General features: G+C 47.0%; 3 protein-coding genes across 5 annotated transcripts in view; 1 reads left to right on the plus strand and 2 right to left on the minus strand.

Annotated features, from left to right (window-relative positions):
- Nucleotides 1–541, minus strand: part of LOC135369259 (phospholipid scramblase 3-like) — a 138,194-nt gene extending 137,653 nt beyond the window's left edge. For all 3 annotated transcript variants that reach the window (XM_064602870.1, XM_064602869.1, XM_064602868.1), the window contains exon 1: nucleotides 420–541. In XM_064602870.1, the coding sequence (XP_064458940.1) occupies nucleotides 420–492 (73 nt within the window). In that variant the 5' untranslated portion in view covers nucleotides 493–541. The remainder of the gene's footprint in view (nucleotides 1–419) is intronic.
- Nucleotides 542–2,593: 2,052 nt separating this feature from the next.
- Nucleotides 2,594–6,418, minus strand: LOC135369365 (piggyBac transposable element-derived protein 3-like). The gene is made up of 2 exons (XM_064602959.1): nucleotides 4,931–6,418; nucleotides 2,594–2,830 (listed from the first exon to the last, which is right to left on the minus strand). The coding sequence occupies exons 1-2, from the start codon at nucleotides 6,416–6,418 to the stop codon at nucleotides 2,594–2,596; spliced, it is 1,725 nt and encodes a 574-aa protein (XP_064459029.1).
- An 18,658-nt stretch (nucleotides 6,419–25,076) lies between these two features.
- Nucleotides 25,077–27,866, plus strand: part of LOC135369367 (phospholipid scramblase 2-like) — a 74,912-nt gene continuing 72,122 nt past the window's right edge. Inside the window, exon 1 of the mRNA XM_064602960.1 lies at nucleotides 25,077–25,217. Within this exon, the coding sequence (XP_064459030.1) occupies nucleotides 25,094–25,217 (124 nt within the window). The 5' untranslated portion in view covers nucleotides 25,077–25,093. The remainder of the gene's footprint in view (nucleotides 25,218–27,866) is intronic.

The raw sequence follows: 27,866 nt of genomic DNA on the forward strand, positions 1-27,866 counted from the left end.
CAGTCTCGACGCCCGCACCGCCTAGTGCGTGCCTGGGGGGGGCGGCACCCCCCCCCAATCTGTAGAACCTAACTTAACCCAACCTCACTAAAGTGAGGTGATTTAGCCCATTTCAATGACCCTACCTTTCGCAAGACGGCAAGTTTCGAATCCGTTAGGCTTAGCATTCCCGTGTTTCTCCTGCGCTAAAAGTGAATCAGATGGGGTTGTTTAAATGCATATAAAAAAAACTTCTAGTCCACAGAATTTTATAATTCTTACATTTTTAGATTCAGTATATGATCTTCTTCCACTTCTATGCAATATTTACTTTCCTAACCGTTTCAGTAATTTTTAAAAACGAGTGGTCCCGATACGGAACTACACCCGCCCAGTTCCGCTCATTTGCACATATTCCTTAGACGTTTGGAATTACTCACCTTCAATTACTTTGTCTTCCAGCTGCTCCTTTACTTCACTGTCTTGCCATATTGCGCTGCTTTCTGGCTCCATGGTGGTTGCCACAAACGGCTTTTCGACCCGATGCCCCGTTCACTGCGAATCTTCGTTCTCTTCTAAAGAAGACTGTCGTGACATCTTTCACGTTTCGCGTTTCGCACAGATCTTACATTGATTTGGAAACTGAAGAATCGTAGAACTGGAAGAATCGTAGTCATAATATTCTACTCTACGGTGCATGTCCGAAAAGGTGATTCCATGTACTCATATTTTGTAAACGTCGAGGGCTCTTTTATATGTTCAAAAAATATCTGAACAACATACGCAGTCGATAGCTCATAGTGAAAGATTGCAATATTTACCTCACAGTTCTCTTCACCTTTCTGGATACCATAGGACTTCCATCCTTAAGTGAAGGGGCTCATTATTTCATTCCTCGCATCACCACCAACAGTCGGGTAGAGTACCGCCCCTGACGATGAAACTCTCCAGCCATCATCTTGTAATAAAGTTCTTGCCGTCTGTAATATTTAGTAATCAGCGAGCTATGCAATAGGGCACAGCCGTACCAGCCCCTAGTATCAATATGGCCTCAGGACTGTGCCACTATATTACCAGGGGTATTTTTTTTCAAGGTCCAATCAGTCACAAAACTGAACCTTGAGCAAATTAAAAAATGCGGTCATTCGCAAAAGATTTCAATGCATTTATGCTACTTTTCAACATAATCGCCATTCAGGGTGAGGCATTTGTCGTAGCATAGCACCAAATTTCCTATTCCCTGGTCATAAAAGGCCGCCGCCAGTCCACTGGGCCATTTTCTTACGGCAGTCCACAGATTCTCGTTGGTGCTAAACCGCTAACCTCCCAGTCACTGACTCATTTGAGTGAAGAGGCGGAAATTACTTGGCGCAAGGTCCGGGCTGAACCGTGGGTGGATGAACACCTCCCAGTTGAACTGCCGGAGGAGTTTCTGAGTAGAGGTCGTAGTGTGAGGACGGGCGTTATCGTGGAGAAGCACAACTCCTGATGACAGCACACCCTTCTCTGAACTCTCGACACCATTTCCGCACTTTACTCTCACTCATGAAATCCCGCCCACACACCTTGCTCATTCTTTTGTAGATTTCTACTGTACGACGGCCTTCAGCGTGAAGGAAACGAATCACAGAGCGGATCTCGCATTTTTGCGGGCGCGACGATATCCACGGGCATGTTTCTTGCCTGGTTGCTTCACGAAAATTGGAAAGATCACGTGACCAACGCGCGCGCGAACTGCGAGAGGCTACCGAGCGTGGTTACGTACGTGGACGTACTAATTACAACAATATGGAGCGACGTAAACAGAGCAGCCACTTTTGTCGTTGAAACAGATCCAAAGTACTTTTGTTGTTTAGTACTTCATTTACATTTACCTGACTCAATCTCATATTTGTGTAGCGTCGAGGCATATGACATCAATTGCATATTTCTCCAGGGCAGACCTCATAAAAGCAGTTTGCATAAAGAACAACAGTGGTTGCTCACATCCATTTGACACACTTTGGAGAGCATTGTCTTCCTTACTCTACAGTGGTGCTGCGTTTTCCTCTTGCTGCATGCACTGTTGAAAGAAGTATTTTCCCGTAGGGTCCTTCTTTTGTGTGCTTTCGACCAGCTTGAACGCATTAATCTGGTAAATGGAACTGTATCTATGGTGGTGGTGGTGGTGCAGACTGTATATTGCCACGAATCATCTTCGAGAAACTTCCAGGGCGGGCACGAAACGGTACATCTCATCCCGGCGCGTGCTGAAGAAGAAGCAAGAAGATTCCAGACACATCGGCTGCTCTCTGGCAAACGCACGTGCTGTTTCTAGACTTTTCGGCGCGACGCTTAAATTCTTGTGCGCTCCAGGCTGGGGCATTCATTCTTTGGACTCAGTTGTGCTCAGAGAGCTATCACTCTTGTGCTACCAAGTAGTTTAATAAACCGTTTGCTGTTTATTCGACGACTCGCCGGCCCATTTCGCTTCGTGACAATGTGTGAGCGGATGTCTTCACGCGTTGAATAGAACGCCTTGCAGGTATTTTGTGGTTTCTGTTTCTCTGCAAAGAGGGCATCTTCAACATAGAAACGGAGGCCTTTTTTGTACCCGAGTGACAGATGTGATGCCCTACTGAGCAAGGTGGTTTATCTTGGTTGACACATCAGCATCCATTGGCTGTGCATAGCTCAATGCCATACCGAAGGTGTGCTCTGTATGACTATCTTTTGTTGAGAGGGCCACATAAATTCTCGCTTGGCGTGTGACATGTTCACCATCCAGTGCTCCTGCATGCTCCTGACTTTCCAGTTTTTGTTTCGAAAGTTCCTTCTTTTTGTATGCAGAAGAGCTGGGTGAAAGTTCTACCTGCAATGTGTCAACAAAACTTCAGAGGAGAGCGTGTAGTTTAGCCACAGACATAGCCAGAAAGGTACTCTGGGAGAGTGAACCCACCGTACTTTTAGTAGTTAATTAGGAAAGGGAACTAAGGAAGATACCTCCCTTCTCATGTAGATTGCTCACACAACCCTTCCCAAAATATCTGAGTGACACATGAATGTTTGTGGCACAGTGACATTATCTTTTATGCAAGAAACTGTTGCAACCATTTGAAGTATAGAAGTTATACTGGAACACGTACACCCATGGACGGGGAGTTTTCAATTTGCTGGAGGGGGGAGGGGTCTGGTGTGCAACACACTATTGCGGTGGGGGCATAGTGTAACCTAACCTAGTCTATAATCATTGCTGCTGCCCCATAATATATTGGGGGGGGGGGCTATGTGCACACCCAAACAATGTATTGTGGGCTACATGTTTTGCAGGCCATTAATGCTAACTGCTAACTATCTCTTTATCATTGCTTATTTCTGTTTGTTTGTTTTTTCACTGAAGGAATAGTTGCAAATTATGACTTTTAGAATTGCATGGGTTCAGCTATTGACATGACAAGTCAGCACTGTAATAGATGAATTCGGAAAACCCCAGAGTGCTTACCGTCGCTTTGAACTATGGGAGTTTACTAATACGAAATGACCATCTCCCGTGGCATAGTGGTCAGATGGATAGCTTTCCACGCCGACATTGGGAGGTGACACGGGTTCGAATCCTGTCACCGGCTGTGCTGTCTGTCTGCGCCACCTGCTGTGCTGTCTGAGGTTTTCCATGGGTTTTCCGAATACTTTCCAGATGCATGTCGCCACAGTTCCCCCTGAAGTCGGCGCAGGACGCATACTAACCGTTATTCGAAAATCACCAGACCTCCGGACTGTCGCTTTAAGCGGCCTTTACCATGAAGGTTGCGAGGGCCGATAACGGGAAATTGTGATACAAATGTGTTTCAGTCGGTGTTGCGCTATGAGCGCGATATGAACTGCAGTGTGGGAACTACTGCAATGTGGACACGTCGTCCGCTTTTACACGTCTATTCCGCGTTCAGTGCAGTAGGTGGAACATTGGGGAACCGAACAGCATTGTATTATCGCGGTACAAGTTATCTTCTGGCGCATATACACAAGAATTATTCGCGAGACATTCGAAGCTAGACGCACATCCACGACTTTCACAGCTACTTTACTGCCTAGTGCCGCTCCGTCTGGTCCCAAATAGCTAAACGAGCCTAGCATATTTCAACGTTCTGTTAATGTTGCGCCCGCAGACAAGTGTTCGCCTTCAGTCAGGTCTCCACCAAGCGGAATTTCGTTATTATTTTCTAACAATCGCAGTAATATTTCCAAACGGGATGACTTGCTCGGGTTGATAAACACTACATGAGCTGATATTGTGATTCTAACTGAAACTTGGTTATCAGCCAGTGTGAAAGACGGTGAACTGATTCCTGGTTCCAAAATATATCGTCGCGATAGGGTAGACCGCCGTGAAGGCGGTGTCCTTATTGCCATAAAGAATCCCTTTAGCTCTACACTGATTGAAGTGCATAGTGATATTGAAACTGTTTGGGTGTCTCTTCATAACTCTCATGATAAGGTGTTACTTTGTGTTTGTTACCGCCCACCAGACTACCAATGTTTTGTACCGCAGTTTCATGATTTATTAATACCCCTGTCACACGACAAATTGAATGTCATTCAATGATTCAGGGGCACCCTACTTTATACTGCTTATTTTATGATGATAAACCGCCCTGCGCTCGGTTTCAGGCGTACGATCCCCCTAAGACAAAGTTTTTCAAAAATGTATTCATACTTTTTATTATACAACGTGGCACACATATGGAACCACTGCCCATTTAGCACACAACGTTTACTTTGTATGATACTCAATAAAACAGTTTCTTTCTTGTTGCAAACACAGTCCCACATCACACGTCCTGCATATCCACCGAGTACGCCTGGGTGTGGCCCTCGTGCTGCAGTGGGAGCACCTTTTCGACGTTGAATGTATCGGCAGATGGGCAACCTTGTCATACCTGATGTCAGCGGGAACCTGCTTCTTGAATGAGCAAACCTCAGATCGCTTCCTTTTTGTCCCCTTTTTATTGAGTTCTTGTGCTCCCAGCATGCCTGCTACAAGTTCCGTGCGAAAATCCTTGAGGGTGACATTAGCATTCGTGGCTACCTGATTGTATAGGACATGCGCGTTTACTATTGCAACATCCAGGAAATGAAAAGCAATCCGATGCCACCACTTGCGGCTTTTCCGGTCGATTTCATAAATACTCTTCATCATATCAGCTTTGTCCACGTATCCCATGTGGGAATTGTAGTCTAGGACCACCTGTGGGCACGGGATGGTTTCTGTTGATCCGTCTTTGGACTTCCTCGGCACTGTTGATATTTCGGTACCGTGGGCATTTGATGCAACTGTCACACACCTCTTGTCTTTCCATTTGGCTACCAAGATACCCCTAGCTGACACTCTCTGGTCTACGTCCCCCCTTTTCATTGCCTTATCGGACTTGAGTTCTGGAAGAAACTTCCTGTTTGCACGAATGGTACCAGTGGCATATACACCTTTCTCCAGAAGGTCTGTGAGCAGAGGCACCGATGTAAAGAAATTATCAAAGAACACGTGATGATGTTTGTTGTGGAGGGCCTCTGACAGGGATCGCACAACACGTTCACCAAGGCCGTGCTCGGGCACCGTATCCTTTCCACGGCCAATATAGATCTCAAACTGGCAGATGTACCCGTTTGCGTCGGCTCGAACCCACACCTTGTACCCGCGTTTGATCGGCTTCTGCGGCATATATTGCTTTAGCGTAGACCTCCCTTTGAATTTTATCATAGATTCGTCGACACTCTGGTACTTGGTTGGGGCGTAACATTTTGCAAAAGTTTGGCTGAGCCTGTTCAGCAGTGGGCGCACCTTGTAGAGCTTGTCGTAATCCTTCGTTCCACGTTCAGGTGCCCTGCTGTTGTCGTTGATGTGAAAATTAGAAAGAAGGCTGCTAAAGCGCTTTACCGACATGACGTTTGCAATGTACGGATCCCTCATTATTTCCATGCTAGACCAATAGTCCCTGTAGCTCGGGAGTTTCTTGATTCCCATGAGGATATTTATGGCCAGAAATGCCTTCATTTCCTCGTTATTTGTTGGGGGAAATGTCGTAGCGTTCTGAACGGCATACAAGTTGGTCTGAAAGACCATGTCGTCAATCAAATCTTCAGGAAACAACTGGAGAAACACATCCACAGGGCGCACTTCAGTCTCAAATGCGCTGTCACATAGGACTCCAGTGAACTCAGAAAATTGATTCAGGGACGGTGAATAATCCTTTTTCATCCACTTTATGGGCCTTTTGTTGGTGACAGTGCTTGTATCCTCGTCTTCCCCATCAGATTCACCCGACATGCTTCCTCTCTCTGATATTTCATCATCACGGGGCGTGAAGTCATCGTCAGTGTCACTCCCTGACACAACAGACTCTGTATCAGACGGAATGTCCTCTGGAACAGCTTTGTTCCGGTAAAAGAAAGACGAAGAAAAGGCCATTCCTGCGACAAAACAGAATAGTGTCGGTTGTACCCTAGATGGGCAGTGGCTCCAATTGAAACCACGCAAACGTTGCTCCAATTTTCGAACATTTAGCGTCATGATATTGAAGCCAAACCATGTATTACTTACCTCCAAGGTCTACTTTTCTCCAAATAGCAGTTGGTGCGTGCGTGGGAACTATATAGTCGAAGAAACAGAGCGAACAAAACAACCCGATCACTCGCACGTGAATTGCATTGTTTCGAAAAGCCCGCGAACCGCGAAGATGAAATTCAAGCGCGTTTGCACTGCTTGCTCCGAGAGGGCGACACGTGCTCCATCTGCTTGCGTGGTTTCAAGTTTGTGCCACTGCCCGTTTGAGCTACAGGGGACGAAATAGGTGTGGTATCACCACGGAACCACTACCCCTCAAAGGGTTAAAGTGAAATAATCCTTTTACACTGCTAACCATCCATACCATTGTTTTGGCGCACTATGGCCTTCGTCGCTAATGCGCCAAAAAAACCTTAATCATCATCATCATCATCAACCTTCCAGGTCCCAGAAGAGACCAGCTGTATTCTGAAAGAAATTAATCGTTATCTTTTTTCTGTCTTCGTTTTTGGTACCCAGTTTCTTCCTTCTACAGACTGCTCATATGCAGACTGTAGTCGGCTGCGGGATCGACTTATTGGGGCGACACTGTCACCTTTCTAGTGTGTATAATAGGCGGTACGATATTTGCAATCGACGGTTCTTTTCAGTAAATCTTGTATATATACGCCAGAAGATAACTTGTACCGCGATAATACAATACTGTTTGGTTCCCCATTGTTCCACCTACTGCACTGAACGCGGAATAGACGTGTAAAAGCAGACGACGCGTCCACACTGCAGTTCATATCGCGCTCATAGCGCGCAACACCGAGTGAAACACATCTGTATCAATAGTGAGTTTTGGTATACCGTTGATAAGGTTATCGTGCCTATCGGAACCAATCGCAGTGGTGCGTGACTCAGAATCCTAACCACTGATTGGTTCCGGTTGATACGGTGAGCCGCTAGCCACATTATCAACGCCCGGCGTCGGGAACTTGGCGCCCCCATCGCCCGGCAGCAGCCGCAGTAGCCCCCTCCTGCACTCACGGTTGGGTCGCCGCAGGAGGGAGACTCCCACGTATAGCTGTGCGTGGCTTTCCCGTGTCTGGGGAAAGGGAGATCCTGGCGGTTGAGTAGACCCGGAGGTTGTTTTGGACCCTTCGGGGCCCCTCCGGGAAAGCAACACACCGCTTTGGCCCCTGCTTCCCATAGACGGGTGGTCCTGGAAGGCCCGGCCAGAACTATTCAGCTAGTCGCCATCTCCCTTTTCATCACTTTCTCTTCCTTGGTCTCCTTCTTTCTCTCCTTTTCCTCTTTTCACCTTCTTTGGCGGCAAGGGTCAACCTTGGGCAGTCTTTCACTCTCCAGAAACTGCGCTTGGGTATAGTGTAGGCGTACCAGCTACTGCGTCAAACGCGGTCCCCTGGTTGGGCTCCGTGGTGGGCGGCAGGACCCTTGCATCGAATTGTATTGTCACCTTTATGGCATCCTCTTCTTTAAAACCCCGAGATCGGAATCGGAAACGGTTCCGCTCCGAGTACCAGCAAATTGATTTAAATACCTCAACACCCGAACCATGGCTTGCAAAGTTTCTCGTTGTCCACTCGAATGATGACACAAGACCACTGTCAAAGGTGTCTCCTTTTGTAATAGCGAAAGCACTTGAACAGCTGATAGGTAAAGAATACAATGCCAAGAAACTGGGCTCTGGAGATATCCAGGTCCATGTTGAAAAGCGAGAGCAAAGCAGTGCGCTTCTTTCACTGACAAGCATCAATGGGATATCTGTCACAGTAAGTTCTCACCGGAGTCTCAACATTGTTAAAGGAGTAACTTCTGAGAGCGACCTTCTTGACTGTTCGGAATCAGAACTTCAAGAAGGCCTACAACAGCACGGTGTGGTAGCCGTAAAGCGAATAGGCATGCGTAGGGATGGGAAAGAAATCCCAACAAAGCACATAATCCTTTCTTTCAAGCACCGCAAGCTGCCAGAAACAATCAAAGCCGGTTACCTCAGTTGCAATGTGAGGGCTTACATCCCAAATCCGAGTCGCTGTTACAAGTGCCAGCGGTTTGGCCACGGTTCTCAGGTATGCCCTGGGCAGCCCGTCTGTGCTAAGTGTTCCGGCAACGACCACTCATCAGAGTCGTGCAGCAATGACTTTCAGTGTGCCAATTGCAAGGGTAACCACCCTGTTTACTCCAGATCATGTCCTTGTTGGAAGGAGGAGAAACAGATCCTCAAACTGAAACCTGAGCAAAATATTACATACAGTGCAGCAAAGGCATAATTGGCGTTCCAGAAGAAAGGAACCTTCTCTGATGTGGTGCGCAGGGGAGTGGCACCACTCAGAGTATCGGTGGAGACCCAGACCTCTGGGGCTCCCTCCACACTCCCCAACACAAAGAGAGGGACACTGAGGGTTCTCCTCCAGTGGCCTCTCAGATGAACAGCCAGGGAGATGCAATGTTAACCTCAGAGGAGGTTGTTGCATCCCCTTCCGTTTGGGACGGGATTGCCATGGGCCTGTCTCAAAACACGAGTCAGAGCATGGATCTCGATAACGACGACTGCTGCTCTCAGAAGTCGTCTTCGAGTCTACCAAGTCTTTCCATGGGCAAGGAACAGAGAGGGAAAAAAGCTGGCCGAGGACGAGGAGGAAAAGCCAAGGAACAACAACAAAGGGTTCCTCCACCGAGAATACAAGCTCCTTAATCCCTCCGCATTCATGGACAGTTGGTCCACAAGGTCTTTACGCCCTTAGAGTAGTCGATATTCTTTTTCCTCTTCTGTGCATTTCTTATGGGTTCCCAGAGCATTATTCAGTGGAACTGCCGGGGTTTGCTGAAAAATCTTGATGATGTCCATGATTTGGCAGACAAACATCATGCTGTCTGTTTCTGTCTCCAAGAAACAAATTTGATTCCAGACACCCCTTTCCACCTCCGACGGTGGAACGTTTATCGTAAGGACCGAACAGACACGGCACGTGCTTCCGGAGGTGTGGCCATTCTCACGGCGAGAACACTTCCCACGAGAGACGTTCCACTCTCCACAAATCTTGAGGCCATTGCTGTACAGATCTGCACTGACCGTGTAGTGACGGTATGCTCTTTATACCTACCGCCATCAGTCAGGGTCGAACCGAGACAGCTTCAGGATCTTATTAATCAGCTCCCATCGCCTTTTCTACTACTGGGAGATTTCAATGCGCATCATTTGCTCTGGGGTTGTTCCAGAGTTGACACCCGAGGCAAAATGTTTGAGAAATTATTAGCATCCTTGCCAATCTGCCTGCTCAATGCAGGAAACGCTACTCATGTTAATGCTGCTTCGCAGTCCTTTTCAGCCATAGATATTTCGCTGTGCAGTCCATCTGTATTTCAGGACATTTCATGGACAGTGGACGAAAACCCCTATGGTAGCGATCACTTCCCTGTCCTTTTAGAGATCAATCGACCATCAGGTGCTATTAGAACCCGCCCACCTCGTTGGAAGATACAGTTAGCAGACTGGAACCTCTTTAGACAAGAAGCCACACTTTCTATAGAGTCCCTCCTTGGGCTGAACATTAATGACGCAAATAACTATATAACAGACACTCTTGTAAAAGCAGCAACCAAGTCCATTCCACAGTCATCAGGTCAACTGCCCAGGCGTTGCAAGCCTTGGTGGTCAGAGGACTGTGGAAATACACGAAAAGAGCAGAACCGTGCTTGAGGCAAGTTCCGGCGGTACCCAACCCCAGCAAATCTACTGGCGTTTAAGAAAGCTCGAGCCAAAGCTAGGTGGACACGCCGACAAGCAAAGAGTGAATCGTGGAAGGGTTTTGTCTCCTCCTTGAATAGCAATACCCCAACTAAGGTTGTGTGGGATCGATTAAAGAAAATAAAGGGCAGTTACACAAGCTTCTCTATTCCTCTCTTGGAGAGGAATGGTACGGTGTGCCAAACTTTAGAAGAACAGGCAGATGTGTTGGGAGAACACTTCCAGAGCGTTTCTTCCTCCTCTCACTACACCAGGGATTTCTTAAAAGTCAAAGATGATGCTGAGAAATTCAAAATTACATATGGCACCAATGACAGACATGCTTTTAATAAACCATTTTGTTTGATGGAGCTGCTGCGTGCTCTGTCGTCTCCAAAACAAACAGCACGAGGGCCAGATCGAATAACGTACAGCATGTTGCAGCACTTATCAAAAACATCACTAGAAGGTCTTCTGCACTTTTTCAATTCAGTTTGGAATCAGGGTGAACTCCCATCTCGTTGGAAAGTGGCGACAGTCGTTCCACTTTTGAAGCCAGGGAAAGATCCTTCCAACGCATGTAGCTACAGGCCTATAGCCCTTACAAGCTGTTTAGGCAAAACCTTCGAGCGCATGGTTAACTACCGCCTGATGTACTTCCTCGAAGAAAATGGATGTCTCGATAGGTATCAGTGCGGATTTAGAGCCGCCCACTCAACAACTGATCATCTGCTGCGGCTGGAAACTGTCATTAGGGAAGCGTTTGTCAGAAAACAGCTTTGTATTTCCACATTTTTCGATCTTCAAAAAGCGTACGATACAGCATGGCGATATGGTATCGTTCGCGACTTGTACAATTTCGGTGTACGCGGTCGTATGCTCCGCTGCATCGCAAATTTTCTACAGGACAGAACTTTTAGGGTTCAGTTTGGCACATCACTCTCACGTTCTTTTATTCAGGAGAACGGTGTGCCACAGGGTTCCGTTCTGAGTGTCACACTCTTCATAGTCAAAATGAACTCTATTGTGCACGCTATTCCGCCATCCGTCATGTACTCGCTATACGTTGACGATGTTCAGATATCTTGTTCGTCTACAAGCATTTCAAGATGTGAGAGACAACTCCAGCTCTGTGTGAACAAATTAGCAAAATGGTCATCTGAGAATGGGTTTAATTTTTCACCTGAGAAAACGGTTTGCGTACCCTTCTCAAGAGTAAGGGGTATGTTTCCTGAGCCAGAATTTAAATTGAATGGCCAAGATATTACGGTCAAATCTGAGCATAAATTCCTGGGTATACTTTTTGACCGCAAGCTCACTTTCAACCCTCACATAAGGAACCCAAAAAGTAAATGTGGGAAATCGATGAACATTCTCAAAATCTTGTCACATAGATCCTGGGGTGCAGACCGTGAGGTTCTGCGTCGCATCTACACATCTTCCATCCGTTCCAAGCTTGACTATGGTTCTGTCGTGTACGGCTCTGCACAAAAGTCCGTCTTGAAAGCTCTAGACCCTGTCCACCACCAGGGACTGCGACTGGTCTTGGGAGCGTTTCGCACATCGCCGGTCGAGAGTCTCTATGTGGAGTGCAACGAGTGGTCATTAGAAAGGCGGAGATTTTACCTTGCCTCCACATATGCACTAAAAGTACGAAGTTATCCACAGCAACCAGCTTTCGCTTGTGTTACTCAGACACGCTGCAAACAGTTATTTCTTAACAAACCGTCATGTACACCTCCTTTCAACTTGCGAATCCTGCAGGAAATTGACACACACAGTTTTTCAGAGTACGATTCTACGCCTGTAGGAACTAGTGGGAGGATTGCTCCGTGGCAACCACCGCCCGAACACAATACATCTTTATTGCAGTACAAGAAACATGAAATGCCCACAGCCGTACTCCTGCAAGAGTTTCTGTCTATAAAAGAAGGTTTTGGGGACCATGTCGCATTTTACACAGATGGTTCCAGAACGGACACTGGCGTCTCATGTGCAATGGTTACAGACACATCTTGTAGATCGCATCGATTGCCAAACACAGCTTCCATTTTCACCGCAGAAGTCTATGGCATAATCTTGGCACTTAATCATATACTACGACTTTCCATCATGTCATCAGTTGTGTATGCTGATTCACTTAGTTGCCTGCAGGCTATATGTAGCCTGCAGCCACCAAAACACCTGTCTAGCCGCATAATAAACAGAGGTCTTTCCTTGGCACTTTGCTGGGTGCCCAGCCACGTCGGGATACCCGGTAACGAGCTCGCGGACACTGCGGCTACTAACGCACTCTCAGGTGACATAACCCCCTTTGACGTACCAGCACAGGATCTGAGATCTGCCTTGCGTAGAGCAATTAACTTAAAATGGCAACATGACTGGGACACACAGACAAATAATAAATTACATTTGATCAAGTGCAATGTAGGCAAGCCTGCAGGAGATTTCAAAGAGAGGCTTTATGAAGTAGTCATGTCTCGTTTGCGTATGCTAGAGGCGTTGCGTTTGCTAGAGGGACCCACCTCAGTGTGTGCACTGTGCTGAGCAGTTGTCTATTCTTCACATTCTCATCAGCTGCCCTCTCCAGGAACATCATCGCCAAACTCATTTTTCTGAGTTCTACCGGTATAGAATTCCTCTTCACCCAGCCCTTTTGCTGGGCGATGAACCGCTTGTAAGTTTTAGCAGAGTTTACAAGTTTTTTAGGGACACTGGATTCCTGAGAGATATCTGAATTCACATATATTTTTTATGTTTATATCAGTTTTAAATTAATAGTTATCTTTTAACTGGTAAAGAGACCATATATCACAGTATTGGCGCATTATAGCCTTAGTTGCTCATGCGCCATAAAAACCCGAATCATCATCATCACATTATCAACGGTCTGCTAAAACTCTCTAATATTTCTCGTTATCGGCCCTCGCAACCTTTATGGTAAAGTCCGCTTAAATGAAGGGAAGAATGGGCAGATATCACTGTACCAGTTCATCATCACTATACGAAAGAAAAACTGGCAGCTTGAACGCGTCTTTATCATTATCAGAGTGCACATGACATGTCTGATCGTGACGCGCCGACAAATATCAAGAGTGATATATAGGTGTGCAATACGTTTGCTGCTGTAGATAATACTCGAGGTGCATGCACAGCAAAGAAAATGCACTCTCATAGGGCTGTTGCAGAGAGGTCAAAAACCCTGGCGAAAATTTTTTGAACTGGTACCAGTTGAACTGTGTTATCGAACAGGGACCAGTTCAACCGGTCCCAGATCAACTAGTCCCAGTTTGATAACACAGTTCACCCAGTCCCAGTTGCAACTGGTCCCAGTTGAGACTGGGACCGGTTAGAAACCAGTTGGGCCAACTGGTACCAGTTCATCGAACTGGTCCCTGTTCGATCAACTGGTACCAGTTGGCCCAACTGGTTTCTAACCGGTCGCAGTCTCGACTGGAACTGGTTGCAAACATCATTGTTGGACGTGGGACCGGTTGAAGTGGCTTCACTTAGAGCGGCCTGTTCAGACAGAGGTTAGCTTGTATGTAACCGGTGCCCCTTTGCAGGATCGCTGTTCCCAGCAACGGCAGATCCAAAGAACTGCAATGCAAAATTGCGTTTTATTTGTAGTCAAACATTACACATATTCTAATGTACATGTAGCGTAACTATAACGTCATTAAATTATAGCAGTAGATGAACTACAGAGTTACATGGAATAGATAATACTTCATCGTTGATTGGTCCTTTGCTTCACTGCCTTGTGGACATCTTGAATGATTCAACAAAGTATTTGAGATGTTCTTAATAGCACACGATGGATTGATATTTTCCTTTGAGCTCCAGCAGCTTAAGATTTCTGGAAAGTTGAAAAGGCACAAGTGAATATGTATTCAATTGCAACATGTAATTGTAGTGTGTGCCTGGAAAGTCACTCAATTTGAGCAGTCGTGGCCCCGGAAAGGAGGAGGAGGAGTGTCGTTGGGAGGAACCCGAGAGGTCTGCCTGCCTGATGAGGCGGCATGTTTCTCGGGAAGGGAAAGGTGGTGGAGAGGAGGAGAGGAAAGGGTGAAGTGGAAGACCGAGCGGAATCCGCTCGGGGGGAGGATAGCTGCGTCCATGGGCCGACTTCAGGGGAACTGTGCCGGCATACGCCTATCACACATCTGAGGGAAACCCAGGAAAAACCCCAGACGTCACAGCCGGCCCGCGGATTCGAACCGCGGACCTCCAATCTCCAAGCGCACGCGTTACCGCTGCGCCACCGGAGTACGCGAATCTCTCAACATTTCCGTTGTGCAGTAATTGGACCTTTCAACTAAGAGATTGGCCGGCTTTGGGGGGCAATGAGTACTACTCTGGCGCGCTACGCTAGTTCGACAACATCCGTGATGTGAAGGGTCTAAAACACGAGAATGAACGAAAAAAAAGCAAAAACAAAAACATGAATGAAAAAAGCTGCTGGTAACATTAACATAAACCGGATGTTACTCGTAAAACGGCATGCACTTGCAGATGCCACGAATGTGACGTGGAACAGAGAGAAGAGGTTCTAGTGGAAGTAATATTTCTAAATGGTGCACAAGGGAAAAGCATTTAAGCACAGTACTCACGATAAAGCGGTCTCCACAGTTGTAGTCAAGCTGTAAGCCTATAACACCCGCCCGCCCGGCCGCTGGCGCTCATTGTACTGTCGCACTGTCGTAACTTGCAGACAACTCCTTTAGATTACAAAATCAACGCCTATGTCACACATTACGCTAAGAACATAACGGGCAAAAATCGCTGTACAAGCACGCTGGTAAGCAAGCGACCGTTGCACAGTAAACGCATCATTCATCGCGGGAGCAGTAACGCACAAAATACAAATATAACAGTTCCAAAATAACTTTCGTTAATAAGAACTTTACCAAAAATTGAAATATGATTATTACAACTAATAAAGTCACTTTCTCATCGTTTTGTAACTTCGTCTTGCAATCTTGATATTAACCTGTCCTGGCACTGAAACCGAAACTTCCCCTCAAATATGTAAACTGGTCCAGTTCGAACTGGCACCACCTCACTTCCAGTTGCTACCAGTCTAGCTTGAACTGGTACCAGTTCACTTTCCAGTTGCCACCAGCCCAGCTTGAACTGGTTGCACACAGTGCCCACTTGCCACCAGACCAGCTTGAACTAGTACCAGTTCACTTTCCAGTTACCTCCAACCCAGCTTGAACTGGTACCTGTTCACTTCCCAGTTGCTACCAGTCCAGCTCGAACTGGTACCACAAAGTGCCCAGTTGCGACCAGCCCAGCTTGAACTGGTACCAGTTTACTTTCCAGTTGCCACCAGTTGGTGCGAACTGGGAACGAGCTGGTACCAGTTGACTTCCCAGCTCAAATTTTCGCCTGGGAAGGCACATATAAATGGTAGCGAAGGCGAGAGAAAATACCAAATCTGTGTTAGCTACCCTGCGCCCTTCATGATACACATGCGAGCGTGGTTGTTGAGGGGCAAACTACGAAGGTGAACAAAAATAATTTGATCGGAGGCGCGAATAATGTGTGTATTAATCCAATATGCATATTTTTAATATAGCAATTCTCCCGGTCTGCCAGTAATACGTAAGATTATAGACAGAGCCGAGTACGCTTCCGGTTCCTGTCCCTCAGCATGTTGTTAGCTATGAGTTTGCCGTACGTTGACTGCGCCAGTGGAGTGCAGCTGTAGCTTCCACAGTTTCGCCACGAAAACCACCGCCCCCCTTGACCACGTGATCATCCGTAACGAATCACGACAAAATAGCCGGAAAACGGCGCCAAAGAGCGCGCGCTGGCTGATCGAACTGCGCATGTGCGTTGCGTGCCCTCACCACACCCTCTCACTCATCTCCTCCCCCCCCCCCTGTTCCGAGCGGTTCGCCAGGTCATCTGCTAATATTATCGGGAAGCAGAAAATGAAAATCCAGAAGACGAAGGAATTCACATGTACAAATTTATTGACACGGTAAACATATACACAAGAAGCAACATTTGAATGCAAGCAAATCTACACGATTATTACAGAATACTGCAGAATAAACAGAGAATAAATAGCGCCGAGCAACAGAAAGCGTGACTATCATATTATACAATCCTTAAGGGAACCTATTCGGTTTGGAGAAAGTAGATATTATTATACATATCTATAGCACGTGATGAGTCGCAGAAGTCATCCGCTTCATCCCAGCACAACTGTCGAATTTTCTGGTGACAGGGGCCACATGCTCGCGGATCGCAGGGCCACGAAGAGCTGTCGGTGTCTGAATGAAAAAACAGAAAACAAGGGAACCTGTTAATAATATGGTAAACCGGAGCACAGGCAACGTTAATTGGCTGAATACGCTCTATAAGACATGCCAGCGTTACGCGTCTAATGTCGACTAATGCCAAAATTGGAGGAGCCCTGCGTACGCGATGCACGCTGTTTTCCTTTTCATGCACACCAGTGTACTAAGCATCAGACACATTCAAACAGCGGAACAAAACGCAAGAAGCAACGCCACGCAGAATCATCAACCAGATCATGACTGTTAACCGGCAGAAAGTGATGTAATACAGGGCAAGGTGCACACAGTTAGGCGACAGTATTAAACGTCTGATCACTGACATGCATCATACGTTTGTCTGCTTACCTTTCATTCAGGCATTCATCCATGGCTCGAAGATCTTCGAAATCCACGAAACGAAATCACCGCCTGCTCACATAGGCAGACGCGAGCTACACAACGGTCAGACGGGTCGGCGCCTCGGAGAAACGAACGCGGGCGAATCCACCGGTTAAATGAGCCTCAGCCAATCATGATCGAGAAGGGTCACGTGGGAGACCGGAGCCAATGGAAAGTAAATAGCCGGAATTTGGCGGGAAATGCCAGTGGCGACACTATTTGCGCGGCCGCGAAACCGGCTTACTGTGCCTCCTCTGACTGCGCACTTTGTGACTGTTGATAGCCGTTTTCTTCTTCATCGCCGTCTTTTCAATTTCAAACCACCAAGTCGAACAGGGACACTTCTCGGAGAAGTAAGGTAAGGCAGGCACACACGAACAATGGTAAAACAGAACAGAACGCCGGTAAACCTGTTCCTGCAGGCTCTACCGGGAGACGCACCATGTCGAGGCGCGTACATAAGCGGTGCCTCCTGAAGGAGAAAGGAAACTGTGACGCCGATGACACTATGGGCGGTATAAGTTTCCACCGTTTTCCTCTGGACCCCTTGAGGTGAGTTCCTATATATTATAAGTATCTACGGCCGAGAACGGAGCTGAGTCACTTGATTGAGGACGTTCAGTGTTTGCTGAAGTACAATGCGTACCTCTCCCCCCGAGTTTTATTGAGAGCGGTGAAGTGAACATAGTGCAAGATACATAAGATTAATAGCGTTTCAATGGTATCACCTGTTTTCCAGCTTTCAGACTGTATGGACACTCCCTGGATAGGTCATCCTTCCACAGTGAGGTGGTAAACATGTAAATATTTAAGCATGTGGCTACTGGGCTGCTTTGGACGAGGAGTTTTGCAACGGTTTGCATGTACGGGACACAAAGGGCTGTGCTGCATGTGCTCACATGTACCCAATGCTAGCATGTTGCCTGCTTGCTTTGCTTGCTGATTTTTCTTTTTTTTTTTAGCTCTGAATGTAGGGCATACAGGGTCAGGCTGCTGTAGCTAGTGCATGTTTTCATGGCACAGCTTTGCATAATTCTTCAACAATAAAACTGCTTCGCAGGTACAAGACGTGGCTGGAGTTTTGCAATCTGGAGGCGGATACGAGTCTAATTTCCATTCGCTCTAAGGTCCTGTGCTCCCAGCATTTCGCACCAGTTGCTTATTTGCGCAAAGGAAGGCTTCAGTAGGATGCAGTTCCTACATTGAAGCGCACACTGCATGGCGTTGGTAAGTATAATACAAGTCAGTATGCTCAAGTTATCACATGAAAATGTTGTAACTCTAGAGGTAATTATTGCGAGTGCTACTGGTGATTTACAGGAGGAAGTAGTGCCTACGCCAATGAGAACAGACTTGAAAGCAGTGGGCCTTCAACGGAGGAACGTGTGCAAGCTGTGGTAGCCTGCGATGACGACAGCACAGGCGCAATACACCTTCACCAGATGAGTCATCCTTGCCATGCTGAGGGTATACTTGAGTAACGTAGTTGTTGGGTTGGCTAACTGTACGACATCATCTGCTTCATCAGAGTGTGGTACCGAAGAAAGTCAGCAAACTCGTGATCTGTCTCATCAGGACCATAGCTACGCACGACACGCACCAGCCTTGTCAACACAGAGCACTGTTGTCTCCCCACTAGCTGCAGTTGTCACTCCTCTGCCAGGAACATCGTCTGGTGTACTGCGTGCAGTCTCATCACCTCAGCACTTAGGAGGTATGTGACGAATACTCTACCGCCATGAAGTCCGCAGACTTGAGAATGCTTTTTGATCACCATTTGCAGGTGGAAGCGGCTGGCATCCCCCCAAAGCTTGCCCGTCGTCCAGTAGTCTGGCAGCTCCACCACAGCCAACAAAAGGCAAGCTGGATAACCTCCACAAGAAAGTGCACCAGTTGCAAGCCCGCAACAAGAAGCTTCAGAGAAACCTTGAAAGGCGTAGGCGAACGAGGACCATCCGTGACCTGATGGAGCATTTGAGGTGTCACGTCTCTGGAACTGTCGCAGACTTCATTGAGGCACAGATAAAGATGGGAGGTGTGTGCAAATTTGGGCGCCGTTGGTCACCACCAAACAAGGCATTCGCGCTGAACTTGTACTTTCACAGCCCCCGTGGCTACAGGTACTGCCGAAAGCTGTTCCACTTGCCGTCAGTGAGGTCACTACAGCTGTGGATGACACGTATCCCACTACGACCTGGATTTTCAGATGAAGTCTTTGACGTTGTGAAGCGAAAGGTGACGAACTTCTCTGAAATGGACAAGCTCTGTGTGATAATCTTCGACGAGATGCACATCAAGAGGGAACTGCACTACAATGCAATAGAAGACTGTTTTGAAGGATTTCCGAGCTGTGGCAACTATGCTCACTCCGAGTTGGCAAACAAAGCACTTCTCTTCATGGCTAGAGGCATTTGTACCCCATGGAAGCAGGTCTTAGGCTACTTCTTCACTCACAGAGCAGCATCTGCTTCAGACTTGGAAGAGAAACTGCTTGAATGCTACCACCGCCTCCTGAGTGCAGGATTGAGGCCAAAAGTTGTGACATGTGACCAAGGAAGCCAGAATATCTCTCTACTGGGGAAGCTGGTTACAACTGCGAAGCCGTATCTCACTATTGGTGATGAGAAGCTGTTCTTCATATTTGATCCACCCCACCTGCTGAAATGCCTTCGCAACATGCTGTTAAAGTATGACTTCCAGGTTGGCAGCCACATCATAAGGGCGCAGCATATCCGGGATGCTTTTGCCATTGACAAACAGCTTGAAATACGGTCCATGCCAAGGCTAACTGATGGGCACTTCAATTTAACGTTCAGCTCAAAAATGAAAGTCCAACTGGCTGCACATATCTTCAGCAACCATGTTGCAACCTCAATGTTCACTTTATCCACTTTCCACCAGCTACCACCTGATGCCATCCACACAGCCAGATTTGTTGAGCGTGTCGACCGTCTCTTCGACACTCGGAACAGTAGCCACCTGCATGCCAAGACGAAATATTCTTCGGCAATACAACAGGGGTCTGCTCACAAGGACTTTTTGCTGGAGTGCCTGTCCGAGTTTGAGAAGATTACAGTTCTTGGATGCAAGAGACCACCCCCGTGTATCCGTGGCTTCTGCTTGACCACGACATCCGTGCTTCAGCTTAGCGAAGACCTGCGAAAGTCTGGCATACAGTACCTCCTCACTCGAAGGCTGAATCAGGATGCACTCGAAAACACCTTCTGCATAATTAGGACAAAGTGTAGAAGCAACCCTGACTCCAGCTGCATTCAGTTCCAGGCAGCAGTAAGGCATCTGCTACTCGGACAACTTTTTAAGACTACGCAGGGCTCAAACTGTGCTGAAGACGTGGACTCCCTCCTGGCGGCAATACCTATTGGTCCTAACTACATGAGTAGACTTGGGTGTTCTGCTGCCACGCACATTACTGACGATGTCATTGTGGCACCCAGTGAGTCGCCATCACCGCTAGGGTCCAACAGCACAACATTTTTCGCAGGGTGGCTTGGTGCAAAATTTCTCGGTGCTCACACTTGCCCCTCTGAGCAGAAATGCAAACTGCTGGAAGACAATGCCACATTTTAGGACAGTAGCCAGCTATTACTTTATTTGAGTGTAAAGAATGTGGACAGTACTGACTTTGGAAAGCTGTCAGTTCCTCTTCCTGCCTTTGCGACGTTTGTGGGTGCGTGCGAGGAGGCCTTCAAAGCAAACATCAAGACATTCTTCACCTCCCAAGGGGTCAGGTCCAAGCTATGTGAAGTGTTGGACACACTTGTGCCAAAGACATTGAGTTTATGTTCTTCATCAGTGTATGATGATTTATTTCACTTTTTTCTCAGGGTGCGACTGTTCTGGTTTGCACTACATAGGAATGAGGAAGTACGAAATAGTACGTTACGTCAAAAGGCACTGCAGCAGGAAGTGAGACTAAGTTCATAATCTGTGCACGTTGTTTTGATCTAACCAGAAGTTATTTTCTTTCCATGCAAAAGCATATGCATGGTTCTGTTATCTATAAAGTGCTTTCAGTTGTAACCTAGATTGCACATGATCTCTTGTGATTCATTCCTGTGTAGCGTACGATTGTCATAGTGCACTTTTAGACATAGTTCCTTACTGTGTTGTTTGTATTTTGACAGCCATGCAGAGTTCAGTAGTGTGTGCCTATTTATATGTTTAGTGTATGTACACATGTGTACATAGATACCTAGCATACATTTTCTATTTTGAATCTTCAGCAGTTTGCTATTCTTTGATACGTATTAGGTGTATCCCTGTGGAAGCCCCAGCCATCTTCCCATAATAAAGTTGTTGTTTGCTTCCCCTTGTATATAGATTCCTAGCATGGATTTTCTATTTTGGATCATCAGCAGTTTGCCCTCTCTTTGATATGCATTTAGTGTATGCCTGTCTATATAGATCCCTAGTACTTAATTTTATATTTTGGATCCTGTACTGAGTTCAATAGTTGTGTGCACAACTGCCAGTATGTACGTGCAGTTATGCGCAGGGCTAAGCACTTTGTGCAGCTTGAAAACCTACACCACGTGGCAAAGTGTGCAGAAAATAGCAGAAGCAGAGAACATTGTCAATGCTTTGACATGCCTTTAATACAAAAATGCTGTTGTAATCAAAGTAGTAGTCATAAACAGTGTGTATGCTCTGAACAAGGTTGTCATTGCTGGAAGCTGATATTATTTTGGCTGTTTTGCAAGATAAAGTATCACAGACTTCTAAACTAAGCTAATGGACTTGTGCCTTCTAATTCCTCCATAGCATTCATTATGAATGCCAAAAACTGTTGGGAGACATAGCACCACACAGCATGCAAGTATCATATAATGTGACCCAAAAGTGCAAATATGTTCACTTCCACCTTCTTGGTACGAGAGATATGTGGAAAGCTCCAGATGTGCATGGGGACAACAATAGCCCTGGGCGCAATCTGTGTTTGCTGGAATTTGTACATTATCCTTTTGTGCTTATTCACTACATAGACTGTCATGCTGGTTATTGCACATTATTCTGTCGTGGGAGTTCATACTGGAGTTGGACGGACTACATCATACTGTTTATACTGTATTTATACTGTTTACAATGCCATGGCGAGTTTACCTGTGATAAAAGAAAGCAAGCCCCCACCTGGTCTCCTGTGTCCTTTGTTGCACGCATGTCGCTAGTGCTAATACATATCTGTTTACAAATTGTTCATGAGCTTTTGCTCTTAGATTTGCTATCAACTGCGATTGTGACATTCTGCGGCTCGGCATCGCGGTGGAAGGAACGCGCAGCGCGAGCGCCTGGCCCGCCCCGTGCTATACGTAACGGTGACGTACCACGTGACGTCCAGGTGACGAAATTTGTAGTATGCCCCGCAACGGATGGATGGCGCTGACGGTCTTTATCATGGCCGCCCTTGAAGACGTGGTGGCCAATGCAAGCTTCGCTACCATTTAAATGTACCTTGGAGAGGTTTCCAGAGCGCCATCTCGCGTCCAAGCGGCCACAAATCGAAACAGTAATCGGTGGGTTCTGCGTGGTGTGGTGTTTCAAACGGTATGACGCCAAGGAACTCTACAAGACCTGTAGGAAACCCACAGAAAAAGCGATGCATCTTGCCAAGTGCAAACAACTCGTGATCACGTATTTCAAAGATCCACAAACATATACAGCGCAAACATATACAGCTAACCTTTTCAGTGTCTTCCATCTTTCATCACAAACACATGGCATTGAATAAACGGCAGGTGAGTAATAACGTGACCAGTACCACGGAAAGCAGCGCAAAGGCGATCAGATCGCAGCTCAACCCGAAAACATACCGCTGATCACAATCGGGTTCTAGTTTAGCTAATGTTGTTGCCGAGCCAGTTCACTATTTTTGCTGTGCAAGATTACAAGTCGCTGGAACCTCAAAATTACTGCACCTCTTTGATCGGGGCGTTTCTGAAAATAGCCTCTTTTTGCCAATGTACACCGATTGATGTCAGCGTCGTTTCTTTGTACACAGGTATCGTGAGGGAATCTTAGAATATCAGGGAATATTACCATTTAGCGGATCAAAACGATACAGAATACAAAAAAATCAGATTTCTTCGCTCTGAGTTGCGCGTAAACAGATCAAAAGTCATTTCACCACCATTTCCCCACCGTGTTTTGTACCCGAGGGATACACGACTTTGCGGAATGTCCACTGCATGAAAACGGTCACTCCAATTACTCAAATGTATTGCTGCTTTCCCGACACCAAGCAGACGATTTGCTGACAGCAGGGCCCACGCAAGAATATCATGTCATGCGCGCAGACTGGTTTACTGCAACAGACGAACGGCGCATCATTCTCTCTAGTGTGAGGTTGTGAAGCGCTTAGAGACTTGAGATGATGTTTAAGAGGCATTTATTGGCACAACTACAGCGGCTTTCACTGCCAACAGACAAAGCGATATCGCAGACTCGCAACCACTTTCAGGTCTTCTAGGTCAATTGTTTCGCTGCTGGAAGACAGCGTGAGAGAGGTGAAGGTACAGGGTTGCCAGACGAGCTGCTATGACATATCTGGGGTTGTCGGGCACGGCGTACGCTAGCCCACCATACCAAGGTTACCAAGGTCCTTCCAGCGCCGTGATTGGTCTCGTCCGCGCCAAAGGGCGCCCACTTCCAGCCCAAGGGGGCTTCGTGCAGGTGACGTTTCCAGAGAGGGAATTCCGGAATGTCTGCTCGTGCCATGTGCTACATGAAACTGCACAAGATGATCGCTACCGAATCACCCCAGATTCTTGCCATTATTGTCAGTGATGAACGCGGAGTAAAAGGACACCTACAGTTACCGAATGGACCGGGATGGATGCGATAGGCCAGCGATGGTCGACACAGTAGCTTGCTTGTGCGAGGGGTATCTTTTTTTTTTTTTTGCAAAGTCCGAATGGCCCGCAAAAATAACGGAGACGCATCACAAAATTAACCTCGCTCAGGCACACTCCTCAGCCTCTGGGCAGGTCGCGCGCGCGTCGGTCACGTGATCTTTCCAGTTTTCGCCAAGCAACGAGGCAAGAAACACGTCCGTGGCTATCGTCGCGCCCGCAAAAATGCGAGATCCGCGCTGTGGTTCGTTTCCTTCACGCTGAAGGCTGTCGTACAGCAGAAATCCACAAAAGAATGAGCAAGGTGTATGGGCGGGATTTTATGAGTGAGAGTAAAGTGCGGAAATGATGTCGACAGTTCAGAGAAGGGTGTGCTGTCATCAGGAGTTGTGCTTCTCCACGATAACGCCCGTCCCCACACTGCGACCTCTACTCAGAAACTCCAGCAGTTCAACTGGGAGGTGGCACTGAGTAATTGCCACCTCTTCACTCAAATGAATCAGTGACTGGGAGGTTAGCGGTTCAGCACCAACGAGGATCTATGGACCGCCGTAAGAAAATGGCTCAGTGGACTGGCGGCGGCCTTTTATGACCAGGGAATAGGAAATTTGGTGCCATGCTACGACAAATGCCTCACCCTGAATGGCGATTATGTTGAAAAGTAGCATAAAGGCATTGAAATCTTTTGCGGATTACCGCATTTTTTAATTTGCTCTGTGTTCCGTTTTGTGACTGATCGGACCTTGAGAAAAAATACCCCTGATAATATTGTGGTAGAGTCCTGAGGTCATATTGATACTAGAGGCTGGTACGGCTGTGCCCTATTGCATAGCTCGCTCATTGCTAAATATTACAGACGGCAATAACTTTATTACAAGATGATGGCTGGGGAGTTTCATCGTCAGAGGCGGTACTCTACCTGACTATTAATTGGTGGTGATGCGAGGAATGAAATAATGAGCCCCTTCACTTAAGGATCGAAGTCCTATGGTATCCAGAAAGGTGAAGAGAACTGTGAGGTAAATATTGCAATCTTTCACTATCAGCTATCGACTGTGTATGTTGTTCAGATAATCTGTGAACATATAAAAGGGCCATCAACGTTTACAAAATGTAAGTACATGAAATCACCTTTTCCGACATGCACCGTACAGTAGAAAATTATGACTACGATTCTTCCAGTTCTACGATTCTTCAGTTTCCAAATCAATTTAAGATGTGTGCGAAACGCGAAACGTGAAACATGTCACGACAGCCTTCTTTAGAAAAGAACGAAGATTCGCAGTGAATGGGGTGGGGGCATCGGGTCGAAAAGCCGTTTGTGGCAACCACCATGGAGCAAGAAATCAGCGCAGTAGTGGAACGGCGATACAGTGGAATAAAGGAGCAGCTGGAAGACAAAGTAATTGAACGTGAGTAATTCCAAACGTCCAAGGAACATGTGCAAATGAGCGGAACTGGACTTGCTATGCAATCGGATAAAGTAACTGCGGTTTAGCAAATGTTTAAAATGCATAACAGTACAATGAGTTAAAAGTAACAGTGACAAAGGTCGGTGTTCCTTCTGCCTTCTTCTTGATTACTCCCCTTTCTGTCCACAGTGTATTCGTTTATTCTTCGCTCGAATGCCGATTTCATACGAGTTCGTGTCCTTTCGTCGTTTTCCTTCTTGAACGAAGCAAAAATATGAAACTTAAAGGTCAGCTACGCCGGTGATCTACATCATTGAAAAGGTTGTGATATTTCGAAGGCCCACATCGAGCTATTTGCAAAATATAACCGCGTTCTCTCATTTCTGTACAATATCTTGATAAAAAATATTCCGAAACACAGGTACCAGCTCACTTTCCAGTTGATGCCAGCCCAGGTTGAAGTAGTACCTGCTCACTTCCCATGCTACCATTAAATGCCCAGTTATCACCGCAGCCGACACGCGGCATCGGGCAGATATACGAAAAAGAACGTTCATCTATGCAGCCCCCAGCCATGTTATGAATGCCTATGGTACTGGCGCATGGCATGTGGCCTCTTATAGGCTGCTAGCGTCGCGTGATGCTCAATCGTCTTTACACGGTGGGGCGTTCGCACCTTGACGCCCTGATCGGTATTCAGTGTAGGGGAGTTTTATGGGTGTCACATGTCACGAACCATGTTTAACTGAATCTTGAAGCAATATTACAATATTCCGAGTCGCAATGAGTCAGATGGCATAGAACATTACTTGCATGACGGCCGTAGGTACATCGACCTGTCAGGACAGTGCGAGCTGTCTTATTGAATACTGTAAGACCGTCAGAACGTCTCCCATTTTTTATACCAGATAAAACTTTCGATACAAGGAAACACTAAAGGACAAGACTAGGACACGGCGCAGTTTCCGTCAACTTTCACAGTCATGTTCTTTACTGGGTCTCGCGTGGAGTGTTTTAGGGATGATACGCTATATCTCTGATGCCCCATTATAAGGGCTACTACTATGATCCTGATCTACTATGAGGCACAGTGGCACCACTAGGGGGGTGCGGGGGGTGCGGTCCGCAGCGGGTGAAGCGACGGAAGGGGTGACGCGCTGCACCAATGCCGCCGCTTCCTACCGTTCTCTGCGGCACGATGACGCCGAAAACAACATGAGGAGCCTTGTACGAGGCACAATCTCTCTTTTTTTTCTGAGTGTGCTGTAATATGTTTATTCATTGTGAATCGCCTGGTACGGAAAGGGTTCGTTAATGGGGGCATGGGTTGAGGAAGGGGGTGGCGCAGAGAGCCCCCGCACGGGGTGACGCGTACCCTAGCGACGCCACTGATGAGGCATTACCTGTTTGACCGCGTAGTGCTGCCCCACGACCAAGGCAATGCACCAGCCAAGCACGGTCATGTGCTGGCGCACAAAGCTTTGTGCGCACCTTCCTCTCTGCATATTAAGTCAGTTGTTGCTGGAAGCCGTTTGACTTGGTTCTTCCTTCTGTAGCTAGCCGATACCAACATTCTTGGTGACCCGAACGGTCTTTCGAGGAGCAGGGCAAGTTGTGTAGGGCACCAATTCGACTCAATTCACCTCCAGGAGTGTTGTCCGTGCCGTGCACATGAATGACGTCGGTGGTAAACTCCACAAAGGAAGCAAGATGGCGAGTGTAACGAGTGTGACCGACCGCGACCCACTGACCGCGTGTAATCAACGCAATGCGGAATTTATAAATTCTGCAGCAAGAGCAGCATTCAGGGACACCCCCTCTGAAACCCGGCTTGACCTGATAGCAGAGGACTACGCAATGAAGCTAAGTTTACAGGGTGGTGCGTGAGTACGTGAGGAGGAACAGATCTGGGCAGGGAGAGGAGGACATATCTGAGGCGAACAATTCCCTTTTCGCGCCCCGACCTGATAACACCGATAACACGCCCGGGAGCATCCGCGTAAGATAGAGAATAAGACGTGATGTATAACTGTGGGAGCGAGCATGAGACTTTCCAGATATCGGGAGATTGCCGGATGAAATTGGCAGGTTGGCGCCTGTGATAGCCTTCTGGACGACAAATTGACTAAATGCGAGTTCTAAGAGTGCACCAAGGACACCAGCTACGGTCCGCAGACGATACACAGACTACGTAAATTATTGATGATACAGTCAGTGTCAAAGTGGTATCAAGAGTTATTACGAGATAAAATAGAGGAAACTGACAAATTGGCGCCCGTGAGTGCCACTTGGGCGACGGTTTGGCAAAATGTCTGAAGTATATAGATTGGGCTGGTTGGTGTAAATCCACAAGCGACCAAAGAACAAACACGAAACAACAACAGAGCGACTTGTGTGTGATCTTGTCTCCTGTTTGTTCTTTGGTCGCTTCAAAATGAATGATTTGACCAAACGCTACTTCGCAGGCTCTAGCAAGGGAAACGGGTATGGGCCGCGGACTCGTAGCTATTAAGCATGGATATACAGACTACATAACTAAGTGATGACATCTTCGATGTCACGTTTATATCCAGAGTTATTACTAAATGAAATGGAAGATATGGACAATTTGGCGTCTGCAAGTGCTGTGGCGATGCGAGTGGTGGCGTC

This window comes from Ornithodoros turicata, chromosome 9 (genome assembly GCF_037126465.1).
Source record: "Ornithodoros turicata isolate Travis chromosome 9, ASM3712646v1, whole genome shotgun sequence".
Taxonomy (NCBI): Eukaryota; Metazoa; Arthropoda; class Arachnida; order Ixodida; family Argasidae; genus Ornithodoros; species Ornithodoros turicata.